The sequence below is a fragment of the Podarcis vaucheri genome, assembly GCF_965113315.1.
Source record: "Podarcis vaucheri genome assembly, chromosome: 9".
NCBI classification, from domain to species: Eukaryota; Metazoa; Chordata; class Lepidosauria; order Squamata; family Lacertidae; genus Podarcis; species Podarcis vaucheri.
In genome coordinates, this window is record NC_138767.1 from 52254571 (window position 1) to 52271717 (window position 17147).

At 40.3% G+C, this 17147-nt stretch overlaps 2 protein-coding genes across 4 annotated transcripts in view; one reads left to right on the top strand and one right to left on the bottom strand.

The window, feature by feature from the left end:
- Nucleotides 1–13982, top strand: PRIMPOL (primase and DNA directed polymerase). 2 transcript variants are annotated; one of them, XM_082237912.1, is made up of 14 exons: nt 1–126; nt 2056–2138; nt 3364–3548; nt 3697–3788; nt 5113–5254; nt 7022–7169; nt 8081–8368; nt 9317–9479; nt 9933–10030; nt 10979–11065; nt 11151–11259; nt 11428–11510; nt 11599–11645; nt 13664–13982. In XM_082237912.1, exons 2-14 carry the CDS (start codon nt 2129–2131, stop codon nt 13964–13966), a joined length of 1755 nt encoding a protein of 584 aa, XP_082094038.1. In that variant the 5' UTR covers nt 1–126; nt 2056–2128; the 3' UTR covers nt 13967–13982. The 2 variants fall into 2 exon arrangements, with proteins under 2 accessions (XP_082094038.1, XP_082094039.1); XM_082237913.1 differs by lacking the exons at nt 1–126; nt 2056–2138; nt 3364–3548; nt 3697–3788 and adding an exon at nt 4043–4308.
- CENPU (centromere protein U) overlaps nt 13951–17147 on the bottom strand; it is a 24338-nt gene continuing 21141 nt past the window's right edge. For both annotated transcript variants that reach the window (XM_082237895.1, XM_082237894.1), the window contains 3 exons: nt 17072–17133; nt 15671–15827; nt 13951–15024 (listed from right to left, as the gene is read on the bottom strand). In XM_082237895.1, the coding sequence (XP_082094021.1) occupies nt 14902–15024; nt 15671–15827; nt 17072–17133 (342 nt within the window). In that variant the 3' untranslated portion in view covers nt 13951–14901. The remainder of the gene's footprint in view (nt 15025–15670; nt 15828–17071; nt 17134–17147) is intronic.

Below are 17147 nucleotides of genomic sequence, written 5' to 3' on the forward strand. Positions count from 1 at the left end.
AGTTTGTCCAATGGAAAGCGCGGGAAACCGCCCGTCGGCTCCCTCTTTTGCGCGCGCAAAGCCACTCCTCTTCGGAAGCGGCTGCGGGGCTGCAGCTCCTCTCCTCTCCGCGCTCTCTTCCTAGAGGTAGGTAGGGGGGCAGCTGCGATGCGCTTCACCCCACACCAGTGCCGGATTGACGTATAAGCTAAACAAGCTATAGCTTAGGGCCCCACTCTCTTGCCCCCCCTTTCACTATTAATATACTTCTTAACTGTATTTCAGTTCAACAATTACTTTGATATACAGTAATACATATTTTGTTATGTGCAAATGGCTTTAGAAACCTATTAGTAGGTATGTAAAAACACCAGGCAGGCCCCACAAATAACCCAGAGATGTATTTTAAATAAAAGGACACATTCCACCAGTGGCGTAGCGTGGGTTGTCAGCACCCGGGGCAAGGCAAGTAATTTGCGCCCCCTAACCCGTGGATTTGCGCCCCCTAACCCTAACCCCCAGATGTTGCGCCCGGTGCGGCCGGCCCCCCCTGCACCCCCCACGCTACGCCACTGCATTGCACTCATGTAAAACCACACTGATTCCCGGACCGTCTGTGGGCTGGATTTAGAAGGCAATTGGGCCAGATACAGCCCCCAGGCCTTAGGTTGCCTACCCATGCATTAGTGTGTCGGCTGCAGTGTGTTGTGCGAACGCTCCGCATGCTCCTCCCGGGGCTGGAAAGGGGTTAGTTTAATCTCTGGTTTGCTAGTAAAACTGAATTACTGTGTCGCGAAATGTCAGGGGTTCAGGAGCAGAGGCGAGGGCAAGGGAGGAAACAGAGAGCGAGGGGGAGGAGTCCGAAGGAAAGATGAGCGATGACGACGACCCGAGATCTCCGAGTCTTTCCAGTGAATCGGAAGATTCACAGAAAGGAGCGCCAGTGACCAGAGCAAGGGGGGAGCTTAGGGGGACACCCCAGGAAGAAGGGACAAAAGGGGGTTCAGAGAGCAGCAGTTGGAAATCGGGGCCAACGTCCCCAACAGAGCGCAGTGGGGAGGAAGGGCGCCAGGCATCGGGAGCCGGCGGCTCGCCGCAGGGGGGAGGGCATGAGTCAGGAGTGGCCACACCTCCATCGGAGAGCGAAGAAATGGTTAAGCGGAAAGTGGAAGGTTGGGCGCGCGCGCCAAGTTCAAATGCACAGGAAGGCGGCACAGTAAGCAGCCCGGAAAGGGAGCCAGGTCCTAAAGCCCGCCGCAAGGAGACAGAAGGGGCCGGGGGGTCAGCGTCAGAAGAGTCCCGGAAGGAAGAGACCACGGGGGGGCAGAGGGACCCAGAGAAGAACGGTCAGGCGGAAAAGGTGGAGTAAGGCTAGGGTATTAAGTTGGTGTACAGGAGGCGGGGACTCAGACGGAGCTTCGCCGGTCTAGCTTATAAGACGTAGGGCGGCACGCTGCAGCTTGGAATTGGAAACTGTAACTCAATAAAGACATTTATAAAGTGAACGCTGGCTAGCGTGATCCTCTGTGAGCTGGGATCTGGAAGCAGCCCTGACACGAAATGATGCGAAACTGAACTACTGTGTTGCGAAATGATGCATGTCTAAACAGAGTGTCACCAACATGAAAAGTTTGGAAAGATCTGGCTTATAGGAACCTGCAACCCTGTGTGTGTGTGTGTGTGTGTGTGTGTGTGCGCGCGCGTGTGTGTGGGGAGGCCTATTTGCATTTTCTTTGCATTTGGTCTGGGTGCCAAGTGGATTTTGGGCCCCAGTACACAGCGTATGTGTACAATGTACTATATGTGCACTATACAAATGTGTACTATACAAATACAAAGTATCTCCATTGCTCAATAAGTCCAGCAATTCAGAACGTAGCACTGGACAGCTAACAGACTCTACTACTGAGCTGACATGTGTTAATCACAGATATAGTTGGAGCACTGGGTCTTTACCATAGCAACTCGCTTGGCTGTTTTGCAGCTGCAGTTAGCTCAACCACGGGGTGATTTACACTTATGAAGGAAATTAACCACTTCTCATATTCAACATATTAATAGTCTACGTTTTTACAGGTATTTCCCCCTCAGTGTGTTTGCTGTCTCAAAGTAGGATAAAGACTGATTACTTCTTGGCAAGAAAGGTATCATGAGCACCAGTAAGTCCACTATTCCAAGTTCTGAAAATATTTACATTAAACTTTGCAGTATTAAGCATGATTAAAACTTATTGCAGATAAAATCACTGCTGATGCAGAATAATTTATTTGATTCAGTTGACACTAGTGGTTCGTTCCAGAATTCTGTGAGGAGACATAGCATGGAATTAGGTGGTCTTGGTGCCTCATTTTTCCTGTGCCTCTTAAAAATCTGCTTCAGAGGGTTGGAGGACTTTCTGGGACAGGATTTTAGGGCTGCAAGTAGAGGAAATCAGCAAAAGACCCTTCTGTTTGTGGAAGAGCTGCTGGGTCCAAATTCTTTGAATCCAACCCAATAAAAATATGTGCATATTCTGAAATATAAGGTGGGAAATGCAGATTGAGAACATAGGATACTGGACTGAATATATGTTGAGAATGGCATGATCCATATGTATACACAGACATATTTGCTTGCATCACTGGACTAATGTCCTGTTTCATGATCATTGTGTATTAATACTTCCACCTTTGGAGCTGATTTTCTGGTGGAACATAACATGCTTGCTGAAGGATGTAATGACTTGACATTAAAATAGGTACTTTGAACAATTTAGTGTTAAGAGTGGTGAGTCAAGTGCAGCCCTATTTTTAAGAAGTGCATGTTTATGTACTCCAGCTTTCTGTCTTATACATGAGCAGCAACCAGCAAAGGACTGAATCCCTGTTTAATGTATATATTAACATGGAAATTGTGGTCTATGTGCACCTTTCCCAGTTTGTTTGAGCTTTCTAATAATATCAATACCCAGTTGCTAAATAAATTGTAAGAAGTGGGTTGTGTCCTCTGTTGAATGTACTGCTGATGCTAGACATATCGTTTGCATGTCCACCAACCCAGTTAGCCTGTGAAATATCTATCTATGTACTTCCCAAGTGTCTCTTAAGATACAGGATAAGCTGAAGCTTCAAAATAAGCAAGCACCTTGTCTTACTGGTCAATGGTTTCAATTGATTCTGGAAGTGGTTAAGTCTGTACTTGCATGCTTCTTTGCTTATTTGCACCACCCATTTACCAATGCCACAATTTTATCTCTGGTTGTCAAGAAGACAGTAAGAGTCGATCCTGCATCCAACTTCTGGGCTATATTGTATAATAACTATCTGAAAATGATCATGAGCTTCACTTGTTATTTATAAATGGAACTCTTGGTTGAATACAAACTTGATATTTTGATTGCTTTAGAACAGACAAAGAGAAAATGGGAAGAAAGGCTAAAGGATATTGAGGAGCTGGCATCTTCGTATAAACGACGGCCTCTCTGTCCACGTTACAAACCGCAGTTGTCCAAACCATGGCAAGCGACCCCAGTTTGGAAGCTATTTCATCGGCAAACTCAAGCATTTAACTTTGCCAAAACTTGTAAACAGGTATGATGGTTAATGATTAGAATGTGGCTTTGCCAGCAATATGCCTTGCACATGTTAAGTTTTTGTTATAGCACATTTATAATTGAGAAATGACTTGGCTTTGGGTAGTATGATTTGTTGATTGAGGTTTTTTTTTTAATTTTTAAAGGATGTTCATGTATTTGCTTTGGAAAAGAATGCAGAAAACAAGCAAAGGATTTATCTTGTGACAACATACACAGAGCTTTGGTTTTATTATAGGCAAGTATCTGAAAAACAAATACTGTACTCAGAACGATTTATGTTCCTATATTGATGTAACCCAAACCTTTGTGTGTTTACTTTGAATAAGTTCCCCTGTGTTAAATGGCACTTACCCCCATGTAGATGTGTGTAAGGTTGCAGCCATTGCAATTTAGAAGTTGAATCCAGACTTTGCCTTTGGGAGATGGAAGGGCTCCTACCTTATACCTTTGATCCAGCAGTGGGATCACACTGAGAGAAGACAAGGTGAGGGAGAACTTTTGCTGAGTTCCCCAGAAGCCCCTAGCATCACTTTTCACAGTGTTCCAGTAGGTCCCTCAATCATGTGAAGCAGATTTTTGGAGAGCACTAAGGATTGGAAGGGGAAATGGGATTCTGTAATAGTCTGCTTTCCTTCCTTTGCTGACTAGAGCACCTCCTGAGTGGAATTCTGCTTGGGATGCTCCTGGAACCAAGCCTATGCAGTCGAACCTTGGTTCTCGAATGCCTTGGTACTTGAACATTTCGGCACCTGGAAGTAAGTCTTCCGGTTTTCGAACGTTTTTTGGAAGCCAAACGTCCAATGCGGTTGTTGGCTATTGTTTCCGGGGTGCCTGGCCAATTGGAAGCCGCACCTTGTTTTTCAAACGTTTCAGAAGTCGAATGGACTTCTGGAACGAATTACGTTCAAGAACCAAGGTACCACTGTATATTCATTTGTGGTTTTCCCCCAGTGTGACAGAACATTCAACTTTTTATTAGATTAAGGGTATATTTTCTTTTTCTTCCAAAAAGGAAACTAAAAAATAATACTATGTGGGTGCATCTTTTGCACCTTTGACCTCACTCATCAACTTGAGTGCTGGTGTAGCGCCTGACATCTGTTGCCACATTAGTTCACTTCTGGTATAAGCTCGTTGCAACAGTTAGACAGCTTTACTCAGCCAGCACATCTTTGCGCTTTTGTGTTCTTCAACAGTGTAGTGGCTTTCTATAAAACTACACATAAAGAACTGGGACATATTTTTGGAGCAGGTGATAACTCAAAGTGTTCCCAAACTATATATTTCTTTATAGTTTAGAGTTCCTTATTCCAAATTTGATGATAAACAGCTGTGTTCATCAATAGGCTGCTATGGGTTTTTCCAGACAATAAGGGTTCTTTTCTGTTTGGCCTTTCAGAAGGTTCCATTTGCATTTCACAGAGGTTATCTCCTGCATTCAAAGCAATAGCAATGTAAAGTAACTACAATTTTATTTAAAATAATTTGGAGTATTTGGTGTAATCTGATAATTGTAATTGCAATGAATATAAATTATTGTGATTCTCCCTTTAATCTAGAACATATAATGAAACAAGCCTTATGCATTGTTATGAGGTTATTCCAGAAGAAGCTGTTTGCAAACTTTACTTTGATTTGGAATTCTACATAACAGCCAATCAAGAAGCTGATGGGAAACAGATGGTAGCAGACTTGATAGAGGTAATATTAAAGTAATAAGGAATATAGATTTAGGCAAAATATTCGGGGAATATGCTCGGTATAATGGAATTTTAACAATGAAATAAGCCACCAAGGGAGGCAGTAGAATCTTGTTCTTTGGTGATTCAAACAAATGCTACACCATCATCTGTTAGTTTAAAATCTAATCCTGCAAGATATTGGGCAAGACATGTCATGACCTTTATATCTAATTTTAAGCACTTGAGAAGTAGTAGTATCAATTGTGAGAAAATATAGTGTGAGCAGACTTTGATGTTGGTACTTTGAAATTTCAAGTAACATATAATACTTTTATTTTACCAAAGAAGAGTCCCTCGTCTTAAAGTTTCAAAAAAGAAGTTTAGTGGATGGTATGAAAGTTGGAGCACACTGGGGAAAATAGCAGCTGTCTCTGTTTCAGTACGTAGTCATAAGATGTGCCCTTTTGACAGAGGTGGAAAGTCTGAGTCTTTCTGAGGCTGTGTGAAGAGGGACAGTGTGGTTGATTTCCCATGCGCTGTGTAAAAGAGGAAGGACTGGAGATGAGGCCTAAAACATTTGAAGTGTCGCTTGATCAAAAAGGCATTTTTTTGGCCACAGTATAAGGGACTATCAGTCCATCTGAAATGGACTGGCCAACAATCAAAGGGCTATGTGTAATGTACTACATATGCCCAGGGACTTTTCGGCTCCCACTCACCTGCTTGCTGTACCCCTTGCAAACTCGCTCCCAAAGCCCAGGGGTTTCTCCTGAGCTGCATTCCATGAAATAGAAAGGGCTGTGGCTTAAAGTGTAAACTGACCACTGTCTCTCTCACCATGACCAACATATAGAAGTAAGTACCCCTAAGTTGGAGGTGGGCTTTTTCTACCAGATGTCTTGGATAGGACTATTTATTTGGCTTTTCCTCAACTGTGTAATCAATGAAAACATAAAATATCTATATTTTTAAATACTGTTACTGCACTAGGATATTGTTACAGAGTACAGTCGTACCTTGGTTTTCAAACAGTTTAGTTCTCGAACATTTTGACTCCTGAACGCCACAAACCCGGAAGTGAGTGTTCCAGTTTGCAAACTATTTTTGGAAGCCAAATGTCCAATGGGCCTTCCTGCAGCCATTTGGAAGCCGCGCTTTGGTTTCCGAACATTTTGGAAGTCAAACGGACTTCCGGAACAGTGCGACTGTAGGAGAGACGAAGAGACTTGAATATGGGAGTGCCCTAGGGTAGTAACACAGAGGGGAATGGCAGGGCTTGGCGAGTTGAGTGAGCAGGGGCACAGCCCCTGGGAAGTAGTATGAAGGAAAAATAATTTCATGACTGAGGGAAAATGGCTTGGTTTCGGTAGGATCATATGAAAGCATTCGCTATGTTTAACCAGCACAGCTGCAGCAAACCAATCTGTAACAGAGAGAGCACAAAGTATTGTGGCTTAAGAATGCCCAATTTCAGTGGAGTCAATGAGCTTAAAGTCATATACCAAGTTAAATCTTAGTCATAAAGATACATACTTGTATTTTGCTGTATTTGAAATTTTCTGTGTTAAGTTTTTCTAAAAGCTATGAAATGAAGCCATTTTTTGTGCGGTTAATTTTGCATATCAGATCTTTTAAATATGTTTATATTATCTTATGTTTTTACTTATGGCAATGTTTAAAATATGTTGTAAGCAGTGTGGATACTTATTGGGTAATAAGCCATTAACAAGTTTAACAATTAATAGGGGACAAAATGATAAAGGGAGAATTTCACTGTGTCTTTCAGTTCATTTGTAAAAAAATTGATGAACACTATGGAATAAAATGTTCTGTTGAAGATGTTTTGAATCTGGATTCCAGCACCAAAGAAAAATTTAGTTGCCACTTAATATTTTTGCTCCACAATGCTGCATTTAAGAATAATATTCATATAGGTAAGCACAATTTATTTCAAATGCATGCAAAATGGATTTGCAACCATTTTAAAGTAGTGGATATGAATATATATTATCATCATTTTTTATATATATCTAACAAGTTGGGCTGTATATACAGTCAGTTGGCAAGTGCGGCTCACATGCTTCATTGGTTAAAGTGTCTGACTAGGAGCAGGAAGACAGATTCAAATCCTCACTCAGCCATGAAGTTGACTGAACTTGGGCCAGGCTATCTCTGTCTAGATGTTGGGCAAGATGGAGGGCACAAGGAGAAGGGGACGACAGAGGACGAGATGGTTGAACAGTGTTCTCGATGCTACCAGCATGAGTTTGACCAAACTGCAGGAGGCAGTGGAAGACAGGAGTGCCTGGCGTGCTCTGGTCCATGGGGTCACAAAGAGTCGGACACGGCTAAACGACCAAACAACAACATCTCTAACGAACCTCAGGGGATCGTTAAGAGGATAAAATGTTCTGGAAGAACCAACTTGAGCTCCTTGAACAAAGAGTGTAAATAATAGTAACACACTGACTCAGTACTTCCAGCTTACAGAGGTTCACTGTGCAAGTTATTCCAGTCTGCACTGGTACCCTTGCCCTCATGGCTGGTTTGGTGTGGGTTGTGTATTGCTAGCCTCCTGCAGCATGCCAGCTAATGTCATAGGGTTCTTTCTATGCTTTTGTTTGTGTTCTAACCACCAGATCAGGAGCATGAGAAGCTAACTGGATAAGCTGTTAGTAAAATCTTGGAAAAAGGAATTTGTACAGTGCCTGATGTTTTGGCTCCCCCCTCCCCCCAATTTATAAAGATTCACTGTTTCCTATTAGGCAAGCAATTGCATATTGATTCTTAGATTGTTTAACTTTCCTATTGTTGATCTCTCAAATTTCCCCATTCTGTTTTTTAGGTAACTTTTTAAGAAAAATTTTGCAACCTGCTTTTCTTTTAACTAGGAAAAGAGACGTAATGGTTCCAGAGAAACAGGTGGTCTCTCGTTCTCAGAGTTGCAAAGCTGCCACTGATTTGCCCAGCTCTGTTGAAAACCAGACTGTCACCAAGGATGTGTCTCATAGTAGGCAACTTAGTGCAAACAATTCTTCGGGAAATAGTGCATCTCAATTGAAAGAAAATCCAGATCTTTCTTTTCTAATAGTGAATGGTAAACACGGAGAAAAGCAGTTGTTCGTAGATCTTGGTAAATATAAATGCACATTTAATACACAACTCTGTGGTAATATTTTTGCATATGTGAAGAACCTGGGAACATTTTATTTCTGCCTTAACAAGAGATCTGGCAGGTATATCTGAAAATCTGCTGTAGCTGGGGGGCCCTTTAGGTATTGTCAGGCTACAACTTCCAGGAGCCCCAGCCAGTATAGCTAGTGGATGGGGATGATAGATGCTGTACTCAGGCAATGAAAGGATGGCGCCATGTTGACCCCTGCTGTAGCCCTTGTATGTATTTCAAGGTTGACAGCATAGGGTAGATGGGTAATGCTTTAAGAAGCTTTTTGCCACTAGGTTATTTCAGTACGGAGATAATTTCAAAATTACTCATTGTGAATTTGTCCAGTGTGTGCTGATTAACACTGATACTAAAAATGGTGGGCCTGATCTGGTCCTGTCGTATGTATGACTGGGTATGCGCAATTCTCCGCCCATGTGAAGAGTGCCAAAAGAGAAGATGAGGAACAGCTGTCAGGGACTTTGCATATGGGGAGGGAGGATGCAAGAAGAACACAGTCATTCTTTATTTATACATGTGATGTTCAGGGACCATGGGCCAACATTTGCTGCATAAAGTCTACCTTCTCTTGATAAGTGTTTTCTGGCTCAGGGTGTCTGCGTATTTTCAAGCATACTTCATCTGACACCACAAACAAGTATTGTCAGGACTCTACATTCTAATCCCCTCATATGTTGGAAATCTTATTTGAGATACAAAAACATCCAAAAAAAACACCCTGTTAGTGAGATCCCATCTGTTGTTAAAAAGGTATTCAGTGATAAATTAAGAGTGGCATTCCAAGAGAGTTTATGGATTGAAATTGGTGGCCTTAAACACATTTAAATGTTGAATTGCTTTGTTGATTCCAAAAAGCATAAGCAATTGTAGATACAGCCAATAACCTTTTTTCTCTAGGAGTATATACAAAGAACAGAAACTTCCGATTATACAAGTCATCAAAAGCAGGAAACTCTGTTGTTTTGGACATTGCTGAAGATAACAGATTTGTTCCTGAACCAGTAAAGAATTCTTGTATAGAAGAGCAGTATTTCCTTTCCTCTTTGATCTGTAATGTAAGGTAACAATATCACTTTATTGAAATGTTAATTTCCCCTAGTACTTTTTAGTGATTATTGAGGATGTTCATTATTTCACTTGCAATGGCAATGACTGATTATTATGTATGCTAGTCCCCCTCTGCTTGGAATCCTGGAGAATTTGGAGCAACGTTGCCTTGTAGAGTCATGATAGATTGAGGTGTTTAAGCCTCTTGGCTTGAAGAGCTGCCCTCTCATCTGGCTATAAATCTTGGAAGGTGGTTGGTATAAAGCAGAATTTTTGCTGTTGTCCTGTTTCTTTTTTCTATGTCTGTCATTTTATCCATGATTTGTGATTGCTTCTCCAAGCACTGATATAGCCAAGTAAGTGAAAATAATGAGCTTTTTTAAAAAACATGGTTTAAAGTGTGGCTATGGAAAATATGCTTGTATCCTGCAAGTATTAAGATTCTTCCTCCTGTGTTTCTTCTCAGATATTCAGACAGTTTAAAAATTTTGTCTTGTGACAACCCAAAGGAGACAAAAGAAAAATCTACGGATTTAGACGGCAGTGTTTCTAATGGCCGTCTGGGTAATTGTGTTAAAATAAATTTTAATTCATGTTATGGAAATGATGCTATGGCATTTAAAATTTCAAAATGTTTTTATTTCATCATGTGGCTGTGAAAATGAGTATGTCTGAATTGTGAAATTTATGTCTAGCTGTGCTCCTGAAGAAGTTTATCCTGAAACCTTATTATGCATAGTAAATACTTCAAATATCTACAAAAATTTTGTAAGCTGCTGACAAGTATTTGATTAAACCGCTCTTTGTCAGTGGTCATTGCAGTGTATTACACACAAAAAACAAAAGGTAATCCAAAAATTTTCAGAAGTGTTACGTTATTAGAAATTTTAAAAATGGAGGAATGTGAAGCAGGATTAATTTGTACTGCTGCTGATGACTAGGCTAGATATGAAAAGCATGTTAGATTTTATTACTTTCTCAGTGCAGACTTGAGGAAAGGAGACTCGGAATTCAGCTTTCTTAGGTGAAGTTCATACCATTTCAGGCTCCATTCCTCTAATATGCGAAGCTGGTGGCTGCATTATTCTATCCAGCCCAGAGCAGCTCCACTGGACTCAGCTGGTGGAGTGATGCTAGCATTATTCCAGCCTCTGGCAGTAGCCTGCTGAAAGCCCAAACCAGGAGTGGGTGGCCATTGCTATGCCAACGCTAGAATGCTGTAGCCTCAAACAGGTTTTTGCCTGCTGCCTCAACTGACATAAGCGACGTGGATGCAACAGTGGCTATGTTTCTGTTATGCCCTGCTCCTGCCTGGCCAAGTTCTAGCATCATCTGTCAATGATTGCTTGTGTACTATGTCAGGCAAGCTAGAAATGGTTTTGGTATGGAGCTTTTTGCTTTTTTTTACCATGGCAATGAGGTCCCAATTCTGTTCCTAACAGTGTTCATATTTTATTTCTTAGTGTGTGCTATGGAAGAATAAGTAATTAACATTTGTAAATTTTTTTATAGACCCCATAGGAGGATATCAGTGCTCACCTTATCCAGAAATTGATAACTTCGTTCTCTCTTTGGTCAATAAAGATAATGTTCAAGGAGGTAAGGAATATTTTTGGGCCAAGCAGAGGTGGTATTTCTAAAGATAATGAAGTTGTTTACAAAGTGGAACATCTCTTTTTTTCAGGGATAAGAAGATGGAACTATTTTTCTCTTGAGCAACTTCTTGTATATGACATCTCCAAGTATCGCTGTTGCATGAATATTGGCAGAGCTCACAAAAGTAACAATATAATGTATGTATACTTTGGTATTTTCCTAAAAATAATTTGTTCAATAGGTTAATAAAACTAGGATTACCTTTTCTGCAAAGCATTTATCTGTAGCAAGGCTATAAAATAAAGCAATTAAGATCACTCTCATTGACTGAAACTTACATAAACTATTAAATCTATTATTTCAAGGATTGTAATAGATTTGAAAAGTGAGAATTGGTATCAAAAATGCCATGACCCTGTTTGCAGAGCAGAAAACTTCAAGTCAGAATGTGAGTACTTTTTTGTATTACCTACAATATTACAGCTTCTAATGTTAAATGGTTATAATTCAATATAAACTCTCTTTGTATTTAACAGGTTTTCCACTACCAGCTGAGGTATGCCTCCCATTTCTTTTCAAAGAGGTATGCTTTCCTCACAGTGCAATATTGAAATGTTTTGGTTATATCCTGGCAAGACCTATTTCTGTAGCAAACAATTTAGAAAATGAGTTGCGTAGATGAAAAATGAGCAAACGTTAGAGGGAAAAAAATTCCATGCCTACTTTTTTAAAATAAAACCAATATTTCATTAGCACAGTCTTGATGTTGTCATAGGCTTGCATTATTAAAGTTGTGCAGGGGGTTGTGAATACTGTAGTACTGCTTGTGTTTCTCTCATTAAAGTCATGCAAGCCCATCCCTGATCTGTGAATTCCTTTAGTCTGCACAGTTGTGCAACAGCTAGAAACCACATCCCACTGAAACCAGAACTTCGTAATAAGACCTTCTCCATGTGTTATTTTGGCAGAAGTATTGTTAATGAAAATGCAAGTAGAATGCTCCTGCTCTATATGAGCTAGGTTAGAAAGTACAGTGGTACCTTGGTTTACGAACTTAATCCGTTCTGGAAGTCAGTTCTTAAACCAAAGCATTCTTAAACCAAGTTGTGCTTTCCCATAGCAGCGGGGGACTCAATTTACAAATGGAACACACTCAACAGGAAGCGGAACATGTTCTGCTTCCAAGGCAAAGTTCACAAACCAAAACACCTACTTCCGGGTTTGCAGCATTCTTAATCCAAGTTGTTAAAAAACCAAGCTGCTCTTAAACAAAGGTACCACTGTATGGTGCAAAAATATTGTTGTCTAATTAGTAAAGTCTGAGCAGAGTTGTGTGTCTTAACTTTTTTCTTACCCGCAATAACAGATGACTAAATGTGCAATATAGGGTCATGTTGCTGGGACAGAAATCGCAAGAGTGCCCCCTATTAACCTCCTAATAAAGGAATTCCTAGCTTTTCATCTACCACTTTGAAAATATATCTGAGCTACACTACAGCTCTTTGACCATGTGGAATAGCACCCTTTCCACTTGAATTGGTGGCTTTTTTCTAAAAAAATGTTAAGAGGTACTTTCATTTTCCTACTCATATTGAAATAATGCCCCTCCATGAGGCCAAACTTAGATTCACAAAATGTTTAGGGGTATGCGTACACCTGCTCCCCCCAGGAAAAAAGCACTGGTGGCAACCACCTCTTCATGACAACTTTTGAACATACAGATTAACTTATCTTAACAAAAAGTAGGCCTCTGAGCTGCTGCACATATGTGACATCATTTAATCTGTGAACACTCAAGTTGAATGTGAAACATCTCAAGTGAATAATAGTGATGATGTTAGATGATGTGAAATTTCTATCTGGTAACTAATTTGCAAGTGAACTTGCATGTGTGGCCTCTTAGCTTTGTGCATTCAGGATCTTTAAAAGACCAACTTGTTAGAAAGTCTCCCACTGAGGCTTAGCTCTTTCCTACTGAAGGAAAACGTCTTCAACAGCCATGATATATTATGTTGGGCAGCTGCAGACAGTTATTGGCTTATGCCTCAAAACACCAAAGCCAGGCAGTAGTTTAAGAGTGTTTGCAGCTACTGTATATGAATACTCATTGGAGCACATGGTGCTCTACTGAATTTATAAAAATCACCAACTTTGATTGGTGCATGACTTAAGGCCCTATAACAGCTCAGGACCAGGTTACTTGTGAGACTGCCCTGTCCCTTAGATTCACCCAGTAGATTGCTGCCATCTGAGGGAGAGTTTTTCCTGCAAGTTTCAGAGATCTCAGAAGCCCATTCCACAATAATTCGGAGCAGAGTTGTTAGTGGGGCCCTGTTCTTTGGAATAACATTTCTTTCACAATACAACAGGCACCCACTGTCTGCACTTTCTGAAAACAATGTTTTAAATTCATTTTTTGTTTTTCATGCTTAACTGTTTTTAATTATTTGTAAACTGCCTTAAGACAATGGTTTAGAAGGCAAGTAATCAATAAAAAACTTGTATCTGGTTGTATGAAATATATAAATATTTTAAAACCTGGTTAAAAGTTATAATCCTCAAATAACTATTTCTTTTGAAATCACTTGTTTACTTTAAAAGGATGAAGAATATGTGTATATAATGGATGAAAATGGAAATATTGAGGAAAAAGCAAACACACACCACAACCTTACAGAAAGAAAATCTTTAACGACAACACATGAAAATAGAGAGCTGAACACCAAGAAAAGCTCAAGTATCACAGGAGATAATGAAAATGACATCTGCTTTTTGGAAGCTGCTGAGGATATAGAACTAGCTGAAGCTGCTGAAACATTTCAGCCTTGGAGTACAGATGAAATACCTGATGAACTCCTAATAGAGGTTTCAAGAAAACACAAAGGAGATGAAACAAAAAAGTAACTCTACTTTAATAAATTAGGTATGGCTGAATAAAAAGCATTCACTAGGGTAGTTATGTTGGCAATAGCCAGACAAGCTAGCCAGCAATGTGCTTTTACTTGAGAAATCATGGTTTCAGCTAGCTAGTCCCAAGAGTTCAAACACCAAAAAACATTAGTACCCCTTACAGGGCTGAAACAACTTAGCAACCACCAAGATGCCAGTTACTGAAATATGCTCTCTCTTAATTCTAGAAATGGATTAGTACAGCTAAATAGTCAAATTAATAAAATTATAATGTAGAAAGTGATTTGTGTAATTCACATACATGTCCAACTACACATATATTAACTGTTTCGCACAGAGTGTGAGATTGGCAGAAGAGGGGACAAGCCACCTGCTTCATTTTAGAATGTTTTTCTTTGGTATGTTTTAATTATGTTAGTGATAGAAAACAAAGTAGCTTAATGTAAATTATACTACCCCGTGGGCCACAGGTAGCCAACATGCTGCTGTTCAGATGTTCTTAGGGCTTGACAGCAAGCAGTGAGGTCACTTTGCCATAAAAAACTATCAAGGTTTATCTTGTTTATATTCAGTTGTCTGTCCTATTCCACTACTTCCTATTTGCCTCCAACTTAACTGGCAATTTAAAAAAGCATTTATTGCTTTTTATGCTGAGTTCAGATAGCAACACTAAAAGTATGAATAGTTCAGCCACTTGAGAAAAATCTCTTCAAAAAAGGATTAATCTTCCAATTTCCTGCTTCAACTACAGTTCTATTAGAAGTGTCAGTGGGGTGGCATTCAACTGTGTTTTACTCCAATTAGACGTAGTGAAATTGACATAACTTAGTAATGTTCATTAATTTCAATGGGTCTCTGCTGTGTAGTTGTATTTAAAATATGGCAGGGTATTCGTTAGGCAGTAAAGTGTAAATTATATGTATATATGTCTAGTCCTCCGTTTGTGAATCTAAAACCTGTTGTAATTTTGAGTTGATACGGCGAACGTGGCTTTCAGCTCCTAAAATTCTTCGTGATTCCACCAGGAGTGCAGGAAGGCTGGAGGCACCATACTATGAAAGAAGAAAACAGGGGGGGGGGGACACAATGTTTCTAAGAAAGGCAGTATTAAAACACTTTGTGAAATAATCCAGTCACAGCCCCACTCACCCATGCAGTTGTACCCAGATCAACACTAACCACTCACTGTAGTTTGGGGACTATTCAGAAGCAGGTTTGTCAAATCAGGTGGTAGCCTGGCAGGGCATTCCAGGGGCCATAGGATATACTGGATCTCCCTCTAGGTGGGCACTGTCACTTTTGTAGGCCCAAAAAGTAATAGCACCAAGGGTGGATCAGGTGCCTTTGGATCTGCTGGATCCAAACCCCTTCTTTCTCTCGGCATGCCACTGGGACTGCTGAGAGATGATTGAATACACTACCCCTGGAGCTGGTATACCAAATTTTCCCTCCCACTGGATGGGAGGGAACTACAAAAGAAAAGGCTGGAGCAGCACAGAATTTGGGGCAGGGGGGAGGTTAAATGTTACCACCACAATAAACCCTTTCAGAATGAGCACAACAGGGTTGGGGTGGTTTCTCTGCCATGGATTATCCCACGCACCCAGCTGCCCAAAACAACAGCAGCAACAATTAGGATTGCTCTACCTAAGTAATGAAATACTGCACATGGCATCAAACTATTAAACATATACTTACTACTGTTTTTTCTTGTGGGTTTTCCTTTCTGACATTGACATATTTTTGTTTAAGATCCTTTAAATCAGTCACCAACTGAACTGCATTCCGGAGAGTGGATAGTTCTCCTTTTAGTTCAGCATATTCTCTTTCCAGTTTCTTTAGCTGTGGTTCAGTTCTGCAAAACACAAATGTGTAAGGGTTGTGCCTTGATGAGCTACTTGGTTCGGCTAAAAAGTAGTTAAATGTAGCTAACATTCAAGTGATTTTCTGCTCAGTCACACATGGGTTCTTCACTTCCACAGAACAATGTTTTAAAGAAGCTCCTGAGCCAAAGATTACTGATTGATTGAATTTCTAAACAGCCCTTCAGCCCGAGGCTACCTTAGTGCATTAAACAGAAAGTAATAAATACAATAGAATGGGAGCTGGAACTTGTCCTTCCCTTCAAAGGTGCAGAGCCCACTCTATTTGTGTGCGTCAGTGCTTTTCCATCTAGCTCAAGATGAGCTTCTAAGAGCCTACAGCAAGAAAGAGATGTGTGACTGTACAGAAGACCACTCAAAGAACATCAGTTTAAAGTAAGCAACCTGACTTCCTTCATGCTATGTGTGTAGATGCAGAAATGGAAGTTTACCAAGCTGGCCTCCCTGGAGGACGCAATCCTGCAGGATTGTTCCCCCAAAGATTTCCTGGCTCTAAGATCTAAAACATAGTGACTAATGATGGCACAGCATAGGCTAGTTGGTTACCTAGCGAAAGTCTGTTAGCAACACACCTTGAAACAGTTCAAATCCATGAGACAGCCTCAGTGACAAATTATCAGCAGCAAAGGACTAACATATGTGTAAGTTGTAACTACTGAGGCAACAAACTTCTAGCAAAAAGCTAAGGAAAACGGTTTAGAGTTGACTGAATAAACATGTATCCAACACTGCTGCTCAGCTGTCAGTTGAAAAAGACCTGGGCAGAAAGACACTTGCTTCCACTCATTTGAGAGGAGGCTCTAGGAATTTTCCAAAATGTTGCTTTTGCACAAAACCCACATGTGACTCCAGAGACTACGAAGAATCATCTTTAAAAAAAACACACCTTGAAAACAGGTTGTCGCAAATTGTGTTTATGAAGCTTCTCGGTGTTTAGAAATGCATGTTAACAAAGAAGAGAACAGTGCTCTAACAATAAAATTATTCTCTGTCAACATTGATAATTGCAAAAAACAAGTGGAATTTATGATTCATGATAAAACAAAATACTACAGAATATAAAAAAGCATACACAAATGAGCTTATGAGAGGTATATCATAAGAAAGCATTTTAGACTTTAATAATATAAGAAGTGTTCTGGACTATGTCTAAAACTTAAATCTAAAATGTATTTCAAGTTATTTCATGAAACAATTTTAACTGATGAGAACATACTTAAGTAGTTCTCCTTTGACCTCTGTCAAACGCTGCCTTTTCTTATTTGTTGCTCTCACCATCTGTAATGACAATA